The sequence below is a fragment of the Patagioenas fasciata genome, chromosome 6 (genome assembly GCF_037038585.1).
Source record: "Patagioenas fasciata isolate bPatFas1 chromosome 6, bPatFas1.hap1, whole genome shotgun sequence".
Taxonomy (NCBI): domain Eukaryota; kingdom Metazoa; phylum Chordata; class Aves; order Columbiformes; family Columbidae; genus Patagioenas; species Patagioenas fasciata.
In genome coordinates this window covers 30,449,938-30,472,864 of record NC_092525.1, presented here as the reverse complement: position 1 = coordinate 30,472,864, position 22,927 = coordinate 30,449,938, and the positions used below count along the sequence as shown (strand labels likewise).

General features: G+C 37.3%; 1 protein-coding gene across 6 annotated transcripts in view; it reads right to left on the bottom strand.

Moving 5' to 3' along the window:
* DPYD (dihydropyrimidine dehydrogenase) overlaps window positions 1-22,927 on the bottom strand; it is a 340,194-nt gene that overhangs the window by 96,371 nt on the left and 220,896 nt on the right. For all 6 annotated transcript variants that reach the window (XM_065842651.2, XM_071810393.1, XM_071810394.1 and 3 more), the window contains 2 exons: window positions 16,303-16,371; window positions 13,720-13,803 (listed from right to left, as the gene is read on the bottom strand). In XM_065842651.2, coding sequence (XP_065698723.2) covers window positions 13,720-13,803; window positions 16,303-16,371 — 153 coding nt within the window. The remainder of the gene's footprint in view (window positions 1-13,719; window positions 13,804-16,302; window positions 16,372-22,927) is intronic.

Below are 22,927 nucleotides of genomic sequence, written 5' to 3'. Positions count from 1 at the left end.
ACATAACTAGGTTTGTTGGTTGTCTCATTAATGATGATACAGTGTGATTGTTACCAAATATATAGCATAATTGTGCTCTGTGTGTCAATCCAGAAGAATGAACAAATGCTTCAATGGACTGTAACATTCATTGCATACTTCATTTATCTGCTGTATTTTTTTTTTTAAACAAACACCATCTAAATAAAAGCTTGGTGAAAATATCATCAGCTAAAACATAATATTGATTCATGCACTTGCACCTACAGGAATCTGTCGGTAATTTAATACCATATAAAGTCTCTTTTGGTATGAGATGTATATCAGTGTGTCTTCTGTCTTCCTGTTCTTAATCAAATATCGCTTGTTTATTCCAAAGGCACAGGAGATTTGAATGTTCCAGGGGTTGTCTTTTTACTTCCCTAAGCAGCAGTACAGAATCATTTTTCCTGAATATTCATTACAGCCTTGGGCTAGATGGAGCTTTTAATCCTAACTACTCATTGCCAATGGGTAGATATACTAGAGGAAAAACAACTATTCACCTTTTTTTTCTGAATGATCACATGATAAGCTTAACTACAACCATAACTATAAGAATAAGTCCTCAGAAATTAAAGCAGCAAGTTGTCTACTGATTGCATTTGGCATTGGTAATGAGATGAATCCCACGTCCTATCACCCCCAAGGCAGATACATCCTGCATGTTAAAAAAGGAGTGTGAAAATGCTGTGCATCGAGTAGGTCACCTCTCCTTGTGTTTCATGCAAAGAAACAAAACCATTAAGAGATTACCGCAGAAATGTCTGGATGTTGTTTTTTAGACATTTTGATTTTGACCTATTTTCAGTGTTCTTGCAGGGTCCTCATTTTTACACTATCATGTTACTGCACATTGGATCCAGAACACCTCTCTGAGGTAGCGAAGTACTATTATAGTTGTTTAATAAATGGAGAGAGGAGAGTCAAATACACTGAGGTGCATCTCCTCAAACTCACCTTGTTTTGGTGCCCAGTTTTTACTAAGTCATTTACATAAGGATCTGAAAAGGTTTGTCTGACAGATAACTGCACTTGATTCTACAGAATACCTTAAATTATGAGACACTTTTCACATGAACAAAATAAATACTTTTAATACTTCAATTTAATCAGTTTTTAAGTGTATTTGAATAATGCAAAAGACAGAAATACAACTATGTTAGGATAATGAACATGCTTTTCTTAACTATGGAAACAGTCCTCAGGAAGCACATCTGTAAGTGTATGTACGTACGTATGTGTGCATACATAAAGAAAACAAATATCAGTCTGAAAGATGTCACAAAAATAAACCCACTACAGAATTTCCCCCAAGAGCTTCAGAAGGAAGGTTACGACTCAGTAGAGCACATTAACTGATCTTGTCTAATTAGCGCTACAGAAAATGGACTATACCATGCAATCACCAGTCTATCACTAATTACTATAATGGTGGCAGTTCTGTCTGCCTAAGAACACGGTAAGGTCCTTTGCAGTTGTGGAAATTATAAAAACATAACTCATCTCAGATAGAATGCTGATTTGACATATCTATGAAGGTTTTCTTCCATAGGACTACTGGAGGTATCATTACAGGTCATGCTGATGATTTCTGCAAGTCAATTATCCTGACTGTAATGATGGGAAGTCCTACATGGCACAGAGAATGTTGCAAGATTGATTAAGACCTTGTATGTAAAGTCCTTAAATCTCATCTATCACTGATTACAACAACCTAAACAACAAAGTTTCAAAAATTAAAACCCTTTCTTTAATGTAAGTTCCATCTTCCTCATCAACCTCAAGTCTCTGACAGCCACAAAACTATTCTCATATACATCTCCTGCCACTGAGTTTCATGGCTAAATCATACCTTATGTAAACCTGTTTTCAATTTTAAGTCACAGAGGACTTACTTTGTCTGTGTTAATTTAACACACATGAAGCTGACATGGGATTTGTTATATATGGTTAGTAGGCAAGTGGCACTGGGTCACTCATCAGTACATTCTTCTGGTAACGTATTTTCTTTCTGTACTGGGATTTCAGAAAAATATCTTGTCATCCCCTTACCTCTATTATCACTAGAGGAACTTTTTATATGAAAAAATCTTCTTCAGTTAACTTCCTCATTCTGCATTGTAGAGACATTTTCCAAAAGAATCATAGAATCATTTGAGTCGGAAGGGACCTTCAGAGCTCATCTAGTCCAACCCCCTGCCATAAGCAGGGACATCTTCACCCAGATCAGCTCGATCAGAGCCCCGTTCAGCCTGGTCTTGAATGTCTCCAGGGATGGGGCATCTATCACGTCTCCAGGCAACCTGTGCCAGTATTTTACCACTCTCATTGCAGAAAATGTTGTACTCATGTCTAGCTTGAATCCTCCCTCTACTAGTTTAAAACCATTAGCCCCTGTCCTATCATAACACTCCCTTCTAAAAAGTCTGTTCCCATGGATATGGACAGCATGGATAGTCTGCAAGAGAAGAGTCAAACCTATCCTCAGCCTAATTGCTAGAGAGCCTAGCAAGATGCAGATGCACCCTCATCTGAAAAACAAGGAGGAAAGGATCTTTCACCATCTGCAGATAACCTGCCTGCAACAGGTAGACTTTCCTCCAGGCCACACCACCCCTTCCTTGTGAACACTACAGTGGCACCACCTGCCACAATCTGCAGTTTAAATGCTGTGTCTATCACATATTTCTTTTCCAGATCAATCATGCATCCATAAATTCATTGGGAAATCAGAATTAAAAAAAAAATCTGTATGAGTATAAAGAGCTACTCTTTTGCTGTTCCTTCAAATGTGAAGAAAAAGTATGGAAATTTCACCTTAAAGCATTACAAATTAGTATCTTTAGCATTCACTTTTTTTTTATATTACTATTGATCTTTTCCACAGCTATCTTTTCTTCCTCCTCCTATGAGAAATCCAACTTTGCCTCCATAAAACTGTCTATCTCTAAATCTACTCAAATCTACTCAGTACCTAAATACAGAATTGCAGTCAATCACAATAGCAAAGGACACACAATTTCTACGTCTTCTCACCTCTGACAAAGGGGCAGTTTAGGTTGTGCCTTTACCCCATTTCATATGTAAATACAGATAACAATTTGTTTAAAAACTGTAAACTAAGGGAAGTACTTCCCAGGATAGAAGACAATTCCCTATTTCGCAACTGGAGTAAAAAATGCTTCCTCATTTCTCAGTAAATTTGACAGGTTTTGGTCAACATCTATTGACCAAAGCTGTCAAAAAGAAATAAACGAGGCAGTTTAACCTAAGGCAGAAATAACATTTTTCACAGCTGTATGTTAGGCTATCTATACATATTATGAAAATTTTCAAAAAATACCTAAATGACTTCAGAGGTTTTGGGTCAGCCTGGTCAACCCCACAGAAATGTAGCTGCTGGGTGAGAGCTTATATCTTTCTGGCTAGAATCTATGATATGATGGGATGTGAAACCAATGCCACAAAATAAACTTTTAGAGATAATGGCAGTATGTGAATTCAGGACTCTTTTTTTTTTTTTTTTTTTTTTTTTCAGTCAATACTGTACTGCCTTTTGGCATGATATCCAAAATATACCAAATGTAGTGGATGCCTTCTCCATTAGTTTATAAAAAAAAAATTACTTCAAAATTTCATTAGACATCTTCAATAAAATCATACAGAAAAACCCTATTCAGGATAAAAATTCAAAACCATCCATAATTAGATAATTTTGTGTATTGTTCTGGCTGGGAGGATCAAAACATTTTGTTCTAGTTTAGGTCTTCAGCTTTTATTAATTAACTTGCACTTTGAGACAAGAGGTTTCAAAATGAGGTGGGCTTGTAGGAGTTTTGAAAACATCAGAGATTAATACGAGAAGAATTAAGCAAGGTCCATGTAGTTACCATTTAACTACACTATCACAGCAACAATAGGTACTGTGACTATTTCTCACCGGTTTAATTCAAGGATATGCTTATTTTCTACTCTCTTACATACTCTAAAATATTCCTTTCTTTTAAAAGAAGTCTACTGGGTAAATTAAGACATTCGTGTTATTTCTACATAAGTGTTCTCTTTATAATTTGAACAAAAAATGTAATATTTTTAAACTGAAGAGGTATCATATGGCTTATAAACTAAGTATGCACTACGAGTGAAACAAGCACATTTTTCCTTACAAAATACTGTAGATTAAGACATGGAAGTATAGCTTGGAAAACTCCCATTAGCTTTTACAGACTATATTAATTCTTTTTGTTATAGTCTTTTCACTCAGGCAAAAACATTACCATTTAAAGACCATGTGAAGACTATGGGGTTTTTTTTGTTTTTGTAATTTATTTTTCTTATATCTATTTATAGGGAGTAATGGCTCCCAATTTATGGATGCTTTTGCCAAAGTAAAACTCTAAACAAGAACCCGGTTATTCAACTGTTTTCTTTTTTTAAAAAAATTTCTGTGGGAAATAAGAACTGAAAAACTCCTGCCATCTAGCTCTGTTCTTAAAGTACTAGGACATTATTACTTCAAAGTAAAGCTATAAGAATAGTGTCATGATTCGAACAGCTGCTCTTGAGATCAGCTTCAATTTCACTTGGGGCAGCCTAATTGAGAGTTTCCTTTTTTGTTTAAACAGGGATACCAGTGTTTCATGGGACAAAATCAAGTCAGTCTGGATTAGGTTGAGGTTTTGGTCATGGCTGAGCTGAGAAGTCAAAGCTCTGAGACCCAATCTATACTGTGAGAGAGAACAGCAGACATTGAGAAAAGCCAACATGAGACTATGACACCACTGTGGTTCCTACTTCTCACAGTTAGGCTACTTTGAAAAACTTTAAAAGAATAATTGGTGCACATAAAACAAACAAACAAACAAAAACAAAACAAAAAACCTTCAAATTTAACAGTGTTTAACCAAATAAACCCAAAAAGATTCTTGAAAGATTTTGACGGAATCAGAATTACTTCATAAATTTCATTTTAAGAAGATCCCCATGTCTCTCTTCTTTCTTAATATAGGTCAGTATCCAAACTCAAGAATACATTTATCAAAGTACTGTGTGGGAGATCCACTGTGGAAACCTTATTAGCAGCACAGTACTACTGCACCCCTGCTTTGATAATATAGCACCTAATGATTGAAAAAGCAAAACAAAACAAACAAAACCTATCAACAACAACAAAAAACAAATCACAACAAAATAAAAATAAAAAAAAAAAACCAACAACAAAATCAAACAACGTTAAGACAAGGTTGAAATGAGCTAGAAATTTTTGATTTGTACAAAAGTACAAAACAGAGATTTGTGTTGGGAGTTAAAGCAACGACAAGAGGGATGTCAAGATCAAGCACAACTGAGGCTTGAAAGGTTTGTGGCTGTCTTTAGTCAGCTTTGCAATTACTCCCTTTTTCAGATCACATAAAAGCTTTTTGTTTTCTCCTCAGCACAAAAAGAAAAACAATTTAATTTCTTTTGAAAACTGAGTCCTCTAAGTAGGTTGTCAAACTATAACATTGTTTTTTTTGGTTTTTTTTTTTTTTAATTAAAATTATAATCTAAGCAACCAGAAGAAACATCACTGTTAGAAAACCTTCTACTTTTAAAATTAAGAGTAATATTTTTTTTTTTTTAATTGTTGTGGTTACATGACAGGAAAAACTCTCTCTAAGTTTCATTGACACAGCTCAGTTAAAACTGTAGCAATCATTATTTACAGCTATTGATTTTAATGCAATGTTAAAGGAGTCAGACACAACCATTATTTTTGTTGGTTGTCAGAATAAAGGTTAATAATAGTTGGCCTGAAAGGGTGAGGCACAGATTGTCAGTTCGAATTAGTACATCATTTGTTCCGGTACCAACTGGGCAAATACATTCCAAATGAAAAAATATGAAACTGCATGTGTACATTTTATAAATTTCTTGGAGATACTAACTGGAAATATTTATTCAACAGCACTGCTATACATGAAGTGTTGACTAGTAAAAATGCCTTTTTACCCCTGAAAGAACAAAATATTTTATCTTGGTTGTTTCTAGTCAACCAAAATAACGTTTCTTATAGCACTGTAAAAAAGCAGTACACGGCACAATTAAACAATATTTCAGTTCTTCAGTTCATGCAGAGGTTACCTGCTAGGAGGCATAAAGGTTTGTTTAGGTTTACATCATACATGAAATATTTTAAAGGGAAGCACAGAACTCAAATATATGAGTGCTACTGTTATAAATAGCTTTTTCTTCTGGTCCAGTAGGCAAGCTTTCAGTCCTTTCCTATAATAAAGAGGCAGAAAATACCAAATAATTGAGGAAACCGTAAACCTTTGAAACCATAAAGCTAAGTAATTCAAAACCTATGCTTTGAGGAGGATTTCCCACTCAGTTTTAAAACTATCATCATATGGGCCTGTATTCAGATTTGGTCTACTGTAAAGAGCAAAAATCCAGCACACTGACTAACTTTACCAGGATGTGAGGCAAAATTTAAGAAGTATGAGCCTAGTCCTGAAAATTCTTCTGTAGGCAGTGAAGAGACTAGTTAATATACTGCTAATTAACTTTATCAAACGGTGGCAAAAAACTGAAACCATAGAAAGAAAAAACTATAAATATGCACTGCACAGTTAACTTTTATTGTGCACCATGATGAACAGTCTTAAAATACGTTATTTTACCTGCACATAGATACTTGTTGCTGATCACTTCCTTTCCAATACACCCTGTTTACCATACAACATCGCCATGAACAACTGCAATACTTTATGCTGCAATCACATATCCAAAGGCAAAGCAGTCCACAGGATCTAGACATTTAACCCAAACATTTAATCATATAGACCACAGAAATATGCTTTCCTGAGTTTTCTACATTTCCCTTTTCTGAAAGCATCTCTGTGCATTCAAATACAACAGCAAGAATAAGTACAGGTTGCTATTTTGTTTTTAACAAAAGAAAAAGAAAGTTTTTCTTTCTTCCTGGGAAGCACTTGCTATATACTCCATCGTAGTCAGGCTACTGAAGTGTCATTAGAACAGCCCAAATATTTTTGTTTCCTTTTTAAACAGTGGCAGACCACTGATACCTTGGCTGAACTGACCTTCTTTGTGACACCTGTCATCCACAATGTGGATTCCAGCTGAAATGCTTCCATCATAGTGAGACTGAAAATAAGGTTATCCCCAACTTGCTTTCATGTCTTCAAGAATTTCAAGGAAACCGAATCAATTTTACATTTTCTAAGAAAATCCATTCTGTAGAGAATGCTTTCCATACATTAGAAAAGGGCCACCACGCATAAGTATTACTTAAAACCTTATTAACAGCCATAACACATCATTAAAAAGTTTCAGCAGTCAGTAGTGTGGTTAACATTACTGTCCTATTTATAAACCCTTTTTGCTTTCCATTTTGTCTTTTGAGTAATTCAATTAAAACCCTTCAAAACAATAACGGTGGATTAAACATTGTCAAACCACAACATAAAATTACAGAATAGTGTTCGGATGATGTATTTATTAAGCTTTGCATCTTAATTCATTTCTTCTTGAGTCTACGAGAAATAAAATCCTTAAGACAAAATAGCAAATGAGTGTCGTACCTCATTTCTAAGTATTGTCTCTCTTTAAATCCTATAAAAAAGAGAATACCTGAGCATACAGAGGACATATAAACATGGAAAAATCCATTTAGATTATGACATTCGATCACACCTGAATCCTGTGGGGGCAACAGAAAAGGCAATGGATGCTCAGGTACCAGAGGCAGGTGAGCAATGCCAGCAGCCCAGGAGTGACCACAGAGTCAGACAGCTGCTTCGGTCTGGATTTCCAGTGAAACAGCTCCTGAGTTAATTGTTACTTTGAAAGCAACTCATCAGAGGAGGGTTTTAAAGAAGGAGGGAGTGGAAAGAGAAAGGGAAGAGATATGAAACCGGGGAAGGTGATAAAATCATCCAAAGAGGTTAAAAGAAAACTGAACTATCATAAAGGATGATGCGTGGCCATGGTCAGTGTAGCAGCCAGAAACATAAGCCCACAAAACACATCCCCTGGCCTGCAAAAAAGTGTGTTAGATCCACAATTGCAGGAGTCGGAGGGAGGAATCAGCAGCATTCCTTCTCCCTGCACACCCCAAATACTCTCCCAGCAAAACAACACCCAGCGCAGCGTATCTCTCACTACCTGAACCAAGGAATACACATTTCTGAGAAGTTTGCACCCTGTGATTGAATTTTCTGCATCTGCCTGAGCGTCTCCCGCAGCTGGGCTCCTGTTCATATCCATTAGCCTGGGCAGCACTTTCTCTCCCCCACCAGGCTGCTTAGGTTCTGTGAAATTTACAGAAATTCCATATCTTTGAAACAGTTTCAACTCTGAGAAACATCACCGAAACTCATCATTTGGTTGAAACATGCCCCAAAGCAATGGAGGGCACTGACAGACAGAAACACACTGAGATCAGTGAGAATGTATGGATGAAAGTGGACAATGCAAGAGAACAAGATGACATATAAATCCTGAAAATCTACCACAAACACCAAAACAAACCTCACTTCAATTATATTGGTTTATATTGGATTTGGGGTGCCAATGTTTCCACTGCTGCTATAGCACAGTGTAATGCCCCCCTGTTGTATTTTGCATTAATTTGTTGTAGTTACTGATGCTTAAGAGAGAGAACTAACACTGCCTGCAGGACTCAATGAATTATAGTTAACCAGCATATTATTGTAGGGTGATAGTAGAATGCCACATAACATAGATATAATCAAATTCTGTTTGGGGCATCATTTATTTAAAATACTTCAAGCTCCTTGCTGGCAGAGCAACAGCGAATTAGCATGCTATGCTGTGCACTTCAATTAAAAAGCAGCCTCATCTTTCCTGTTTCCAAGGTACAGCAGAACAAATCTAATTGTGCCACGCAGCCAGTTCTCATCTTTCCAGAGCAACCAGGGCTTTGGGGTTTTTTTTTGCTTTTTATTTTTGGCAGATTTGTCTTCTCCTGAATGAAGCAATGTAGGCTTTTATGAAACTTGCCTCCTAATTGCAGGTAATAAACATGGACACAGCCAGCAGCAGGGGCTGTAGCAAGTACAGTTTAAGTAAAATGAAAATAAAGGTAAGAAAAGAACCACAAAGCAAGTTAATTTTAGATATGATCTGAATAGTTAAACCACCAGGATCTGGATTTTGGTGCTCACAGGAGACATATACATGACTCCTTCAACGTAAACTGAAAAAAAAGCAATCATCTTCCAAACCTACAGCTTATATGCAGATATAAGCAAAGACTTTTTGTATTCTGGAGGTTAGAAGGTAAGACTAATTAATGAGAAATAGCCAGAATGTTAGTAACTTTTAAAATATTTGCTTATAGCATAAAGAATCTGTTCTTGCACTTAGACTGAGATCTTTGAATATCAGATTTGTGACTTTTTAAAAGTACAGAAGCACCCTCTGTGTTTTGAAATTTAACTGCTGTGTTGCTTTCAACTTGAGATCTCACTCTTATACTGATCATTTCACCCCAAGTGAGCAGGTGAGTCCTTGTGCTTCCTTTAATCCACTACTCACTCCCTATATCCAGTAGAAACGATGCAGTACCTTTGGACAGGGATGGAGCAGCGTGAATCCAGAGAACAACAGAAATGTTGGTCTGAGTGAGTTTCTGGAGGACGGGTAGTCCAAGCTCCCACTCTGTGTGGGACAAGCACCAAGCAGCTGAGGATGGTCATGGCTTTGTCTGCTTGAGCCCTGAAAACACCAGAGCTGGAGGGGACACAGCCCTGCCAGACACCATGTTCCTGTGCTGCTTTACCTTCTCAGGGAATTTCTTCCTGATGCCCAACGTGAAACATTCACCCTGCAATCCATGGCCATTGCCCCTTGCTGCATCATCTGATGCTACAGAAAATCACCTTTCCCTCTTTGTAGCTACTCTTCCAGCACCTTTGTTACTAACTTCCAAGCAGCTGTAGGCTGCTCTTCCCTCTGTTGTTTTTCACTCCCCATTAGGCCAAGTAGGCTCACCGACATTTTTGAAGACTTTGGATATCACTCATCCTAGTTGGTCTTATTCTAATGATTCCAACTATATGCACATTGCACTTACTAGACGTAAGGTTTCATGTGAACAGCAAAGAATGACACAAAGCTTAGGAGCAATGCAAAATAAAACCCAGATTATTCACTCAATTCAACTATTTATTCATTCCTACCAGAGCAACCGGAGAGAATTGTTAACTTTTGATCCAAAACCAAAAAGCCAAATACTTAAATTTGTTGATATCACACCACAGTAATGGTTCTGAATATTTAACATCACTTTTTAGAAGGATAGGTTAAACAAACAAAAACATCCTTGCATGGTTTTCACTGAAGGAGTAAAAACTGCACCACAAATACAACACCAACAGTTAGACACTGAAATACGAGTGCTACCATCTCAGATGTTTGATTGATTTAGTATTTTCATAATTTTAAAAAACTATAGTGGGAAGTGATACCGTCATTTTTTTAATAAACTACTGTCCACCATGTTGTCTTTATGTTTCTATTAAAAGTTTTATACACTTACATGATCTGATTCAAAGAAAATCCGTGCATTAGAGCTGTTAAACCTAATGATGAAAATTCTATTATGATTTTGAATTATATCCAACTTTTATACAGTTGCAGATTGTTATGAAAGAATATGAACCTTAACTTTATTATCATTAATCATCATTAGTAAATATAATTGACATTTTATACAGAACCAGCTTTAAGTAACTTATTGGCAGCAATACAGATGCCTCTTAATATTACCCTCTGGCTAGCTGTGCTGTTTGGGCGCCAGAGTGTCTGCACTAATGGCTTGGAATTAAAATCAAATAAAAACTGAGAACTGTAATTCAGTACAGAACAAACGACCATGCTTAGTACCAATTCTTTATACATATAATTCAGATGTATCTGTAATTTTTAAAATCTACAGTGGATATAAAACAGTGGAGGTGTTTGAGACTAGATAACAAAATAGGATAGAGAAAAAACAAATCTGATGTTCTCAGATTTCTACACTTACCCTTAGGCACACCATAGGAATTGAAATGAGGGGGAAAAGTAGACAGTGTAATTAACCTTTCCTTTCCCTTTTTTTTTAAACAACAACAACAAGGCAGAACATTTTGGAAAGTATAAATAGTAAAGACATATATACATGTTTTTCTGCCATTATTTTTCATCTCAGCAATTTCCATAGTCTCCTGAGGATTTAATGTGCTTAGGCATGAAAAGGGACCTAATCCTTAAAAAATTCCCTGTGAAGATGCGGATTATGTTATCAAAAAGATTTAAGAAAACCTGCTTTACTGTACAACCAGGAAAGCTGCTCTGTCTTTCAAAGACTCATGCCCTGACTTCTGGATATTGAATGGAGTTTTTTTTCCAGAGCATATCTGAGCCCACAGCACCTGCGTATGACCTACTTGACTTCAGCTCTGCGGAAAAGAAAAAAAAAAAAATTAGGAGTAGAACGAGAATTCCTCCTAGTACTTTCTTGTCTTATGATGGAGCCTCAAGGGGCCACCACACATGGAAGCCCCCTGAAGGGCTACTGATAAATCTCTTTGCACATATCATTATTTTATTCAGTTTATCCTCACCCTTTGCTTAAATGCACTTCATTTAAAGCCTCTATAATTTAATTTTAGCCAACTCTGAGGAAGAACCTCAAGATCTGGTCCTCTAAAGATGTCTTACTTCATTCATTTATTTGTCTAAAGAAGTAGATTCTTTTCTGAGCTCTCATTTTGGTGAGACAGTTAAGCAAATGCAAGAATATATTTAAATGAGAGTAGTATATAATAAACATTCAAAAGAATATCCATATTGTACGGGGAAGAGAGAAATATTATTATTATACAAACATATATGTATATATAATGTAATTTTCTTCTTGCTTTATGGATCTGATCTCCTCCAAGGAGAGTCACAAATCCACACGATAGCCCTGAATGCTCAGATTTTGCATTTGGTTCTCTGATTTTACAATAGCTGAAAGATATGTAAAAACTCATGTAGCCAGACAGCTCCCTACTGACTACACATCTAAGCAACTTCACATGCATATATTATTCCAACCAGTGAAAGCTGGAAATAACACATGCCTTAAAAAAAAAAAAGGCAAATAAAACCCCATGCTTGAAAGGAGCCTGTTTCTTCCACGTGAAAATTTCCAGGCTCTCCCTGCTCAAAGCGCACCCTTCGCAGCGTGCTGCCATCTCCGGTGGGGACAACCCAAACTACTGAGCTACGCTTTGCAGAGAGAAGGGTGGGAATTGCCTCAAACTTGTAAACACAGCTACTATAGCTCTTTGTTGTGGAATGCAACTCAGGGGAAAAAAATAATAATGCCTATTCCCATTTTGCTAGTGTGGCTCTGGAAGGTTTTTATAGTTCTCTCTTTTTTTTGTCATAATTTTAGTAAATGACCACTGGCCACGAAAAGCATCCAGATTCCTTCCATTAAAATAAAAATCTCTAGCAAGGAACAGATTGACATTGTTTTGTTCACAGAAAATAATAAACTGCCCCATGCACTTTGCCTGACAGTATTGCTATGACAAATCTATATCTGAAGCATGTCCACAATTGCATTGAAAGGATTACAGCTGCAACTGCCTCCCTACTAAAAGTTTTGGAAAGTTAATGGCTTGGTTCTTAAAAATTTTGTGTTCAACTGAGGTAATCAGGATGCATTAAGATGTCTACTAGCTCTCCCCAAGGGGATCAACTGAAGAGTGTGTGTCAACTTCTGGGCATGTAACCATGATTCCAATTCTGCATTTCTCTCCTTTTTCCCCTCTCCCCAAAACATGATAAGATTGGAAATCAACCAGGCTTCAGACTTCTGAGACATTGACAGTCAAACCTTAGAAAATCTCCTCTGGTAGACCATGAACCAAGATTTTTCAGAGACTTTCAAGTTCACCGTATTTGGGCATGTTTCAGAGCCAAAGCAAATTTGAAACCACGACCAAAACATGCAAAAAATTTGAAAACTTCAAATGGATATTGGTATGACAATTGGCTTTTGTGCATGTTTGTTTCTGCAAAACAACACACATTCTCCTAATTTAAGTCATGGGATATATTGATAAATCTCTGTATCAGATTTCTACATGGCAGAGACATCAAATATGGATAATTCCAACCTAAACTGTACAAAGCATCAAATCTATAGGGTACAGTACACAGGTTCCTATAGGAGACGAAGTTACCTGTAGGTGCACTACCAGAATGTATGCCCTATTCCAGATCAGTTAGGTCCACATGCTAAAAATTGTGAAACAAGGTGTGTATATCTCCTGTCCTTCAAAACCATTAGTTACCCGGTTGTGATCTAAAAGATACCTTGAGGGCACTGAAATGGAAACCAACAAATTCTCTCCAAGCGCTTTTTAGAAATTATTTGTTTTCATCTTGTTCTTTGTCAAATACATAATGCATTTTTGTTCTCAGCAAAACTAAGCATTTTGTATATTTTCAGCTTCTGTCTTTTTTTTTTTTTCTTGCTTTCAGCACTAAATATTTAAACACATTCAACCTAAAAACCTCAAGCTAGTAATCTGTTGCTTGTATCTTCCCCCTGAGGTGGAACTATCAGTGTGGTGGCGCAGGGTAGCTGAGGAGACATGAAAGAGATTGCAGTTACAGTCCTACCTGCCCACAGGCCAGGCCCATGCCTCTTTCCCCCATACCATGAGGACATGATAAATTCAACTCCAGCGCATCTGCACCAGCAACCTATGAAACATGCAAAAGGAAAAAAAATGCAAAATTAACTTAAAGTACTCTTTTCTGTAGCATTTACTGTTCACGTTAAATAGATTTCTTTGGACATTTGATTTTATTTTTTTTTAAAGAGAGAAAGCTATGGTTAGGATAGCCTGAAAAATAAATGTGTTGATCATTACAAAGAAAAATTTGAAAAACTGGTGTGGCTTCCCAAAATTACAAAGGAAATTAAAGTAAGAAAATAAATATAAAAGAGACAAGTACAATAAGGACTTGGTTCTGGAAAATGTTAAAGAATGAAATGTAATTACAGGGCCTTAGGGCAGCACTGAGAGTGTGGTTCAGCAGTCAGTGCTAGCCAGGTGCTTCTGTGCACTGACGAACTGTGACTCAGTGGTAAATTTCCCCTTGCTGCTTTAATGAATTTAGCCTCTAAATTTTCTGCAGGCATCTGTACTGTGCCATATCTTTTGTCATTAAATATTTTTGTTTCTGAAGTCAAACAAGAGAGTATTGAAAAAAGCCTATACAAACATATTATTGATGCTTATTTCTCTTCAACAACCCCATTAGCTACAATTAGAAAGGCAAAGGAGCCGAGGTGGGCAAGGGCAGCACACAAACACGCTCCTCTGCCTCCCTGCTGAAGCACTCCGGTCCGAGATGAGGATCTCTGCCGTTGCCTTCTACACGGCTGTAACTAGTATTTTGGTTTTCATTTGCATTTTGTTTTTGCTTATTGAGCTGGAGTAACTTTCCATGCTGCGTGGCCATGGTTCAGCAGCTCTCTGAGCGGGCAGAGCCATCCATCACTCTCAGGGCTCCTCCAGGTCCTGGCCCGCTCTGCCAGCCCGGCCGAGCCGCCGCTGCCGGCCTGGTGACAAGCTGACCTTTCGTGCGAATAGGTCGTCCTCCTGCCGAGAGGCAGCGCGGTACCTTCTGGGGCGTCTGCTCTTTGGAAAGCCACATCTATTACCTTCTAGGTAGGATCCTATGCATGCGATTAAATATCACTGCTCCTCAGCTGTGGATTCCAGAGTGCCCCAAACAAGTGTGCTGCTCTCCGTAACACGGAGACTTACAACTGTTTTGTGGGAGAAAGCTATATTGCATACATTACACGTTACTGAGCGCATTTAGGTAAGTATTTTTTTCTAAAGGTACAAACAAGTACGAACACAGGTTGAAAATACCTGTCTTAAAATTGGAGAGTAGCACCACTGGATTAAAAAAGAGGAGCAAACAGCACAATAAAGCCATTCATCTTAGTCAGTTTAAGAGCACTACTGCTCCTGTCAGGCACATATTCTACAAAAGATTTCATGGTCAATTACCTAAATACAGGTATAAAATGGACTAGCATTGAAGATCACCAAGCCAATTACTGATAATGTTTAATTTCACTTCCCTAAGTCCCTGAAGTGTTTTTTTCCTCATAGGTTTAAAATGCCCAAAGAAAATAGAGGTGTCTTCCCATTTCATCACAGGAGGGCTTAGAGTAGTATGAATAAAGAAGAAACTATGTCCAAACATACACATTCAGCCATATGAAAACACAAATTCAAAACATCTACACTCACATCTACACATATACACTATATATATATATAAAATATTTATAAAACATTTAAATCTGAGCTGCTAATGCTAGCAATACTGACAAGCTAATTTCTTTCTTTACTGAAATTTGTTTAAACCTTCCTTTATTGATCTGAAACAATACTTTATTTTCTCATATTTTAATCTATGTAAAAAAAAAAAAAAAAAACCAAAAAACAACAGTTTCATTTAAAAACAAAATCTTTGTGTTACATTCAGATATAGACACCTCTTCTGAATTAAATTATTGTGGCCTTAATCAACTATTTCTTATACTATTCCCTCCGGATACAGGTACATGTTTTTTAATAGCTTTTTCTTCCTTCAAATTGAATCAAAATTTCAGGTGCATAGTCTGTTTGCATTTGTGTAAGACAGGATTTATATTATAGAAAGCCTGCTGAGTGCTATTATATACGCTGGCTTTCTCTCCTATCATTTTTGAAAGTCTGTATTAAAACTAGAATAGCATTAAATGAGCCTTTTATACTTTAAATATTCAAGAGTTTTATATTCAAAATTTCTTCTGGTGCTGTCAAACTAGTGTGCCTGTAGGCAAGGTAAGATCAAGTTAGGATCTCAAAGGTAGAATTAAATTTTATCAGGGCATCCGTCATAATATACAGCTTGCTTAATATGCAAATAAAAAGTATATAGATTCAAAGACTAAAGGCTTTCGAGGTACTGCTTAAAAATCCAAGGGACCATTTTTATGGAACAGATTTCCTTTAAATTTACATTTCCATCATTTTAATGAAAACACAGAATAAACAAATTATAATGGACATGCTTTAAATTCTCATTTTTCACCTTGAATCTATTTCTTTCAAGAAAGTCCTTATTGCAGCTCTTGTTTTTAAGGAGAATAAAAAAAAGGCAGATGCAGAAACACATTTAGGAAACCATTACCTCAGCCATTTTTGAAAGTTCAGTCCAGTCCTCCTTGCTATAGCTGCACATGATACTGGCAATCAGAATCTGAAAAGAATATATATGCAATCATTTTAGGCTATGTTACCAGATTTTGCAATACATTACTGTGACTCTAGACATAAACTACCACTACCTGTACATGGGAACTACTAGATGTATACTGCTAGCGTGTATCGTGAAATACAGCTGTACATTTCACTGGGGATGAGAAATGGTATGCAAAGTCATCTATTTTATCCCTAATTTTTAAGTCATTAAGGAAAACCAGCAGGTCTAGTCAAACACATTGATGAATTTGCATTTTCTTTGTCATGAGATAAAGCGAGACCAAAGGCCATTCTAGACACAGAGCCCACCAGGAACGCTGCCAAACATAGTTGTTTCTAAGGTCAGAGGAATTAAGTTATTTACTATTTATACAATGTCAGAAGCACCTGGGGCTCTTTAGAGGTAGGTAGGACAGAAGTGCAAGAGTTTACAGTCTAACGTGTCAGCGACATAAACACAATGTTCCAGTTGACTTCCAGAAGCTGGGACACACCAGAACCAGCCCCTGGCATCTCACACTATGCAAGTTAGGGACAGTGACAGGCTGCCAGGCATGTTTGGTGTAGAGGCAAATGGGGGGAGACTTGTAGGACATTGAAAAAGTCTGGAAGGACTGGGATGGTAGCACAGGGAAACTCCAGCTTGTTTTTTCCCACCATACATGTTTGATTTCCTACTCACTGGCCGTGGCCCCAGTTCCCCGAGAGCTGTTTCTGCGCATTGCCTTTCCTCCTTGCTGCGCTGAGCACCTTTCAGGTTCAGGTTCTCCCTGTAACTGTGGCTTACTCTAAAACCCTTACTGAGGTTAATGTTTTTAGGTAAAATAAGTTCTAATAGGATTCTTCTGGCAAGGCAGCTAGACAGACACCTTTCCAGTTGTGTACCGTGCTATCTACTGTGAAACGAATGTTAACTACTTCCCCACTAAATGTCCAGTGCAAGTAACAAAGTCAGTCTCTAATTAATACTAAAATAAAACCACATGTTTGGGACCCATCACGTATCATCAGACACTGAAACTCTCCAGTTGATACGTTCATGATGAGATCAGTGGAGAATTCACCCTAGGAACTCCTGTGTGATGCACTTCTTAGAAGGATGAGGTTTGCAAACAAACAAAAAAAAAACAAAAACAAAAAAAACCCCATCAGATATCTGTATTGCAGCAGCTAAAAAGTTAAATCACAAAATGAAATCATAGAACTCATGAGCACACTGTTGGATCAGTCTCCATTTGAAGGAAATGTCACAATAAGAGAACAGAAAAATATTTGGTCACACTATTGTTTATCTGACCCTCTTAGGTGACATGTATAAAGTTTCAAATGTAAGTTTGATTCATATGTAGCATGAAATTTGGTTTTAATGGTTTTGCTCTCCAAGCAAGTTTTAACATTGGCATTGATACCTGGGACAGGCCTAATCTGTCACTCCCAGTCAGTACAACACTTCTCTTGAGCTTTCCAATAATGATGAAGGTTAATGACTTGTTCATACATGGCAAAATCCTGAAAAGTATGGTGTTGAAAAATTGTCCAACACACACAATTGTTGGAAACTGTAAACTCTCAAATTATCTCCATAAGAAGGATGAGATATTTAGTATCTTTAGAAATATACTTTGAAAAGGAAGGCTGCTGTAGACAAAATTAGGTAGGATGAGGTTAAAATCTAGTCACTTAAAAGGGCAGTACCACTTATCGTTATTTATATTCTTTTCCTTTGATGAATCTCTACCTACCAATCTACTACCCACCTACCTACCTGCAGACTACTGACCCATCCACCCTTCTGGCTGAGATGGGAGCCTTTTGAGAAGGAAAGCAGCTGATGAAGTACCTGCCTCACCTGCAGGTGCCCATTTGCATGCACCTCTGACATTAACATAAGACCAAGCTTTTCACTGAATGCACACAATCATTACTTTCCATGCTTTCATTCCCCTCTTGACAAAGGAAAATATTCTGTCTTATACCACACCTTTTTCTATTGTAAAAAAGCTTACATAGCTGCATAGGTCAAATGTTAATGAAACAAAATTTGCACTATTCTACTTGAATATTCAAGATAATTTGAGTATTCAGGAAATAAATATAAAAGTCTTTACATGTACTAATATTTTTAAAACCACGATTTGTAAAAAATTCAGTTTAAGAAAGGATATATGAGTAAAATGAGAGTAAGAAATTAGTTTAAACATACACCAACTGGAAGTTAACTAGAAACCATATCTTGCCAAATTCACGCATTTTATAAATTAAAGAAAAAACAAACAAACAAAGAAAAAACAAAGAACCCACAAAACCAACCAAAACAAAACCAACGACAACAAAAAAAACCCAAACCAAACCATTCAGACACTGACATTATAGGGATTTTCATAGCTGCAGTCACAATCCAAGGCATATCAGAAACATACACAATTCAGCTTTGAAACAAACATAATTTTTCAGTAGGGAAAGTTGTAAGACAAGAAGGGCATCTGACCATATACACAAGTAGCTGAGTTAGGTTATGTCAAGTGTTATTAATGAAAGTTGAAAATTCTGCTGGGAGTGTGCAAAAGAGGAGGAATGAGATCTGTGATGTTTCAAAGTGCTGTTAATTAAGACAACATGTTTATTTAATATTGATTAGTTTTAGCATTCACATTTAAAATTAGGAACATACTTTTGACAGAAGCAGTGGTTTATATAACAAAAATGACTGAAAGCAAAAACTACATTTCTTCCATGACTGTTTACATGAAAACCATGATCTCAGAGGGGAAAAAAAAGAAGTATTTTATTCTCCTTTCCCCCCCACCACAGTGTCCTCTCATTACTTGAAATTAAACTTAATTCCTAGGTAGAAACAGATCCTCAAGCACTCCGTGTTAACAAAACTGTCCTTCCTCAAGTAATTATTCTTCCCCAAAATGCCTCTATGGTCTTTTCACTTGGAATCAGTACCCATGACAAAAAATAATCATTATTGTATGTGGACATTTAGGGGCACTATCTGTGATATCTGAGGTTTGAATATACGCCTAAAATCACACAAAGGAATTTGTAAAGAAAACATAGAATATTATCTCCTATTACCTAGAAAGAGAACAGCAAGGGACAAGCAAGAAGTGATAAAAATTAGAGTTTTTATTGGAAAGCAATAAGCAGAAATTGTATCACATTTCAGCTTCTCAGCCTCTTCTCACTGTTTCAATCTTTTTTTCTTTTACATCTTTGGTGCCTATAATCCCGTGTACCTCCTTACCATCCCTGCAAACTTAATAGCTCTGAACAGCTGGTATCTCATAAAAGTCCAGCTCACAGCCCAGCCCAGGAGCACCCCCAAGAGCACATCCTTCCTCTTGACTCCCGAAATTCGCAGGGCCAACCTGACATGAGTTTAATTATATAATAGCTGTTTGAACCACAAGTGTGAGGCTGCACCACACTTGCCCAGCTTACAAAAGCAGACACTGACAGACCTTACAATGAAGCTGCTGCTAAAGTGTGGTAAGCGGTAAATGAAGGCTGACTAATTGCAGCTTTGTCATAGCCCGGGTGAGGGCTGCCTGTGACGCCATGCATGACTGAACCACAGCGGGATCCCTGGCCTGTCCCTGATTCCAGATCAGAAGCAGAGCTGGCATGTGCTGTTCCCTCTTCTTCATCTAAACTGCTGTTTCGCCTGTTGTTGAGCAGTCTTGTCTGCTCCACCCTGCATCAAGCAGAGCAGTGGCCCTGCAGACACTGTCCCTCCCTGATGATCACTGTGACAGATGTCACTAGACATGGTCTTTATGCCCTGACATTGCACAAGGTGATAGACCATTTCTCCAAATGCCTATAGAGGAATGAACGCCTCTTTGTAACACCAGAGACTGTTCTATGTAGAGGATTTACTCGATCGTTCATGGAAGAAGGTCTACAAAAAAACTTTTTCTTTGTTGGAGGGAGATGGAAAACGGAGGGTATATAATGTACCATTTAGGATGTGATTATAAGATGAATATACTGTAGCTAAAGCACCTAGTAAAAAGCTACATTTCACACAATTCTGTAACTAATGCATTAGTAGTTGTTCTACTTAAAAGGAGACTGACAGGATACTTCTCATAATCCTTAAAATATTTTTTCTCCCTGTTTATAATAATTCCCTGGAAGGTTAAACTACAATCTATTTCCTTTGTGAATGTGTGGGGGATGTTTGTTTGTTTGTTTGTTTTTGTTTGTTTGTTTGTTTGTTTTTCTTTTTCCTTTTTTCCTCTTCCATTATCTCTGTGTGGATGTCTCATGAATGCAACAGCATTAAAAGAAATAAAAAGGATGAGGTTCACCACTGTGTATGTTTTTCAAGTGATCTTTCTTCCCTAGCACACAGAATTCACTGCAAGAGGCTGCAAAACAAAAGGAAGGAAGAAAAAAGTAACTGGGCCTACTTTGGGTCAGACAGTCCTGAGAACATCTATTTAAAGCCAGAGAGCAGTAAAACTCTAGGTAGACAATTACCATTTGTCCTGTACTGCTCTGCAGGGAATAAGGGACTTTCAGCACACTCAAAGAGTCTGAAAAAAATCTCAGGGGTCTGGATTTAAATGTGATAACTCTCAGTTCCTGCAAATTTTAGAAAACTTCCCAACAGACACAATGGAACCACAATCCTCTACAGTCACACCTATAATGACCATATTTACTTTGGTCTTCTAACACAGACCATGGCCCTTATCGGTTCCTAATCTCTTCTTCCAGGTCTGTGTATAATCTCCCTGCACTTAGGAAATTCAGCCACCCATGTAATTTCTGCTTCCTCTTCCCTCCCTTCTCACTGCTGCACCAGTGTTGAGGACACCTCTGCACCAAATGCCCATGGATGCTCCATTTAGACACAGCTGCTGGCCTCAACCTGCACCTCCTTCTTCTCTCTCAAACACTTGCAAAAATCCCCAGGATTTTATTTTGATATGCACAGCCCTTGGAGAAATAGAGATTCTTAACATCACCTTTAAGAGAGCTTTCCCCTGGAAGCTCTAAAATCAAGAGAAGCTTTCAAGAAGGCTGAAGGACTGGACAGCTACCTGGGAGCAGAAATACAGAACAGGATAATTGCTGTGGATAGAGGGTGTGCCAAGAGTGAAGACTACATTAGAAACCAGATTTCAAATACCCACAAAATTATTCTTGATAAATCTAAACTTCAGAAAGTATTTGCGTTTGGCTTAGATGGAAAGACATCAATCTTCCTTTCAAGATAAGTTTCTTCTTCACAAACATCACAGTATAGCCTTGCCACACTACCTGCTCATTCTGAACAAACCCAAATGTTTTTAACCAAAATTCCTCATGAAGCTTTTACTAGGAAGGAGCTTGGCACTGAAGATACAGTCTTTCTAAAACAAAGGCAAAAATAACATATTTAGTTTACCTCTCACCACTGGAAAAGACGGACAAGCACATTAGGCCAGGAGAACTTGGCAGTGGAACTGTGACTTCACAGTGTTAAAATCCCCCCATCTACCTCAAATGAGGGGTATGTGCACTCAGTTCTGACCCGTGCCATCTCTCACCTGTACAACATAACAAGCTGACACACTTGAGAATTTCCTGAAGGTCCTGTACATGTGTAGCTACAAGAACATGTGTTAGTCCAAGTCACAGCTATACCACGTCTTGCCAGCAGAAGGATTCTAGGAGGCTTACTGTCACTCCATTCTGCTTGCGGCAGTCCTCTGCTTCTCCAAGTGCCTACTGGCTGATGAAATGTTCATCCTCAAAATCATCCAGCCACAATCACCACCGTACGGAACATTGCTAACAACCACCTCACAAGATTAAAGGGTGACAGCAGCAAATATTCTGTATTGCACAAACATGCAGTATTGAAAAACAATGGGAGCACAAAGACTTCTTGTTGTAAAAATAACCTTCTAGAAATCAGCTTATTTTTGATGCCTTGTAGACCCAAACAGATTTCTCTTTTTCTGTGCTTTCTTGTAATTTTTGATTTGTTGCAGAACTGAAATAAAAATAAGTTTCTTATTAAAAACTACCCAGAACATCAAATCCCATGCAATAAGAAAGTTAACAATTGTAAACCCTGTCATGTCTCTGAGAAGCAGAGGAATTATCTTGTTATCAATTTAATAATGGAACATTGAAGTAAATGATGCCATCCACTGACACCAGTAACACTGTGTCTCCTGGGAAATTCATGTCAGTAGAAGCTGCCAATCTAGATGGATATGGACATATTAAACATTGTACCTTCAGTCCATAAATCTATTCTTTCTATGCTGCCTTAATAAAAAGATTCTGCATGATGATAAAGACAAGCAATGCAGCATGTCTTGACATTGTTGACCTATAATTGTGCTTCTCTTCTCTCTTCTTTTTTACAGGGAGTGCTGAGTAAATAACGTAACAATCTCTAACCATAAATTGTTTCCTCCTTAACCTGCACTTATAATATATATAAGATAATTATAGCAAGTGAAAATAAGACAAGTATGGGATATTAGTATGGGATATTATTATTTAGCTTCCTTGCTGTAGCAAAAGTTCTCTCTTTACCT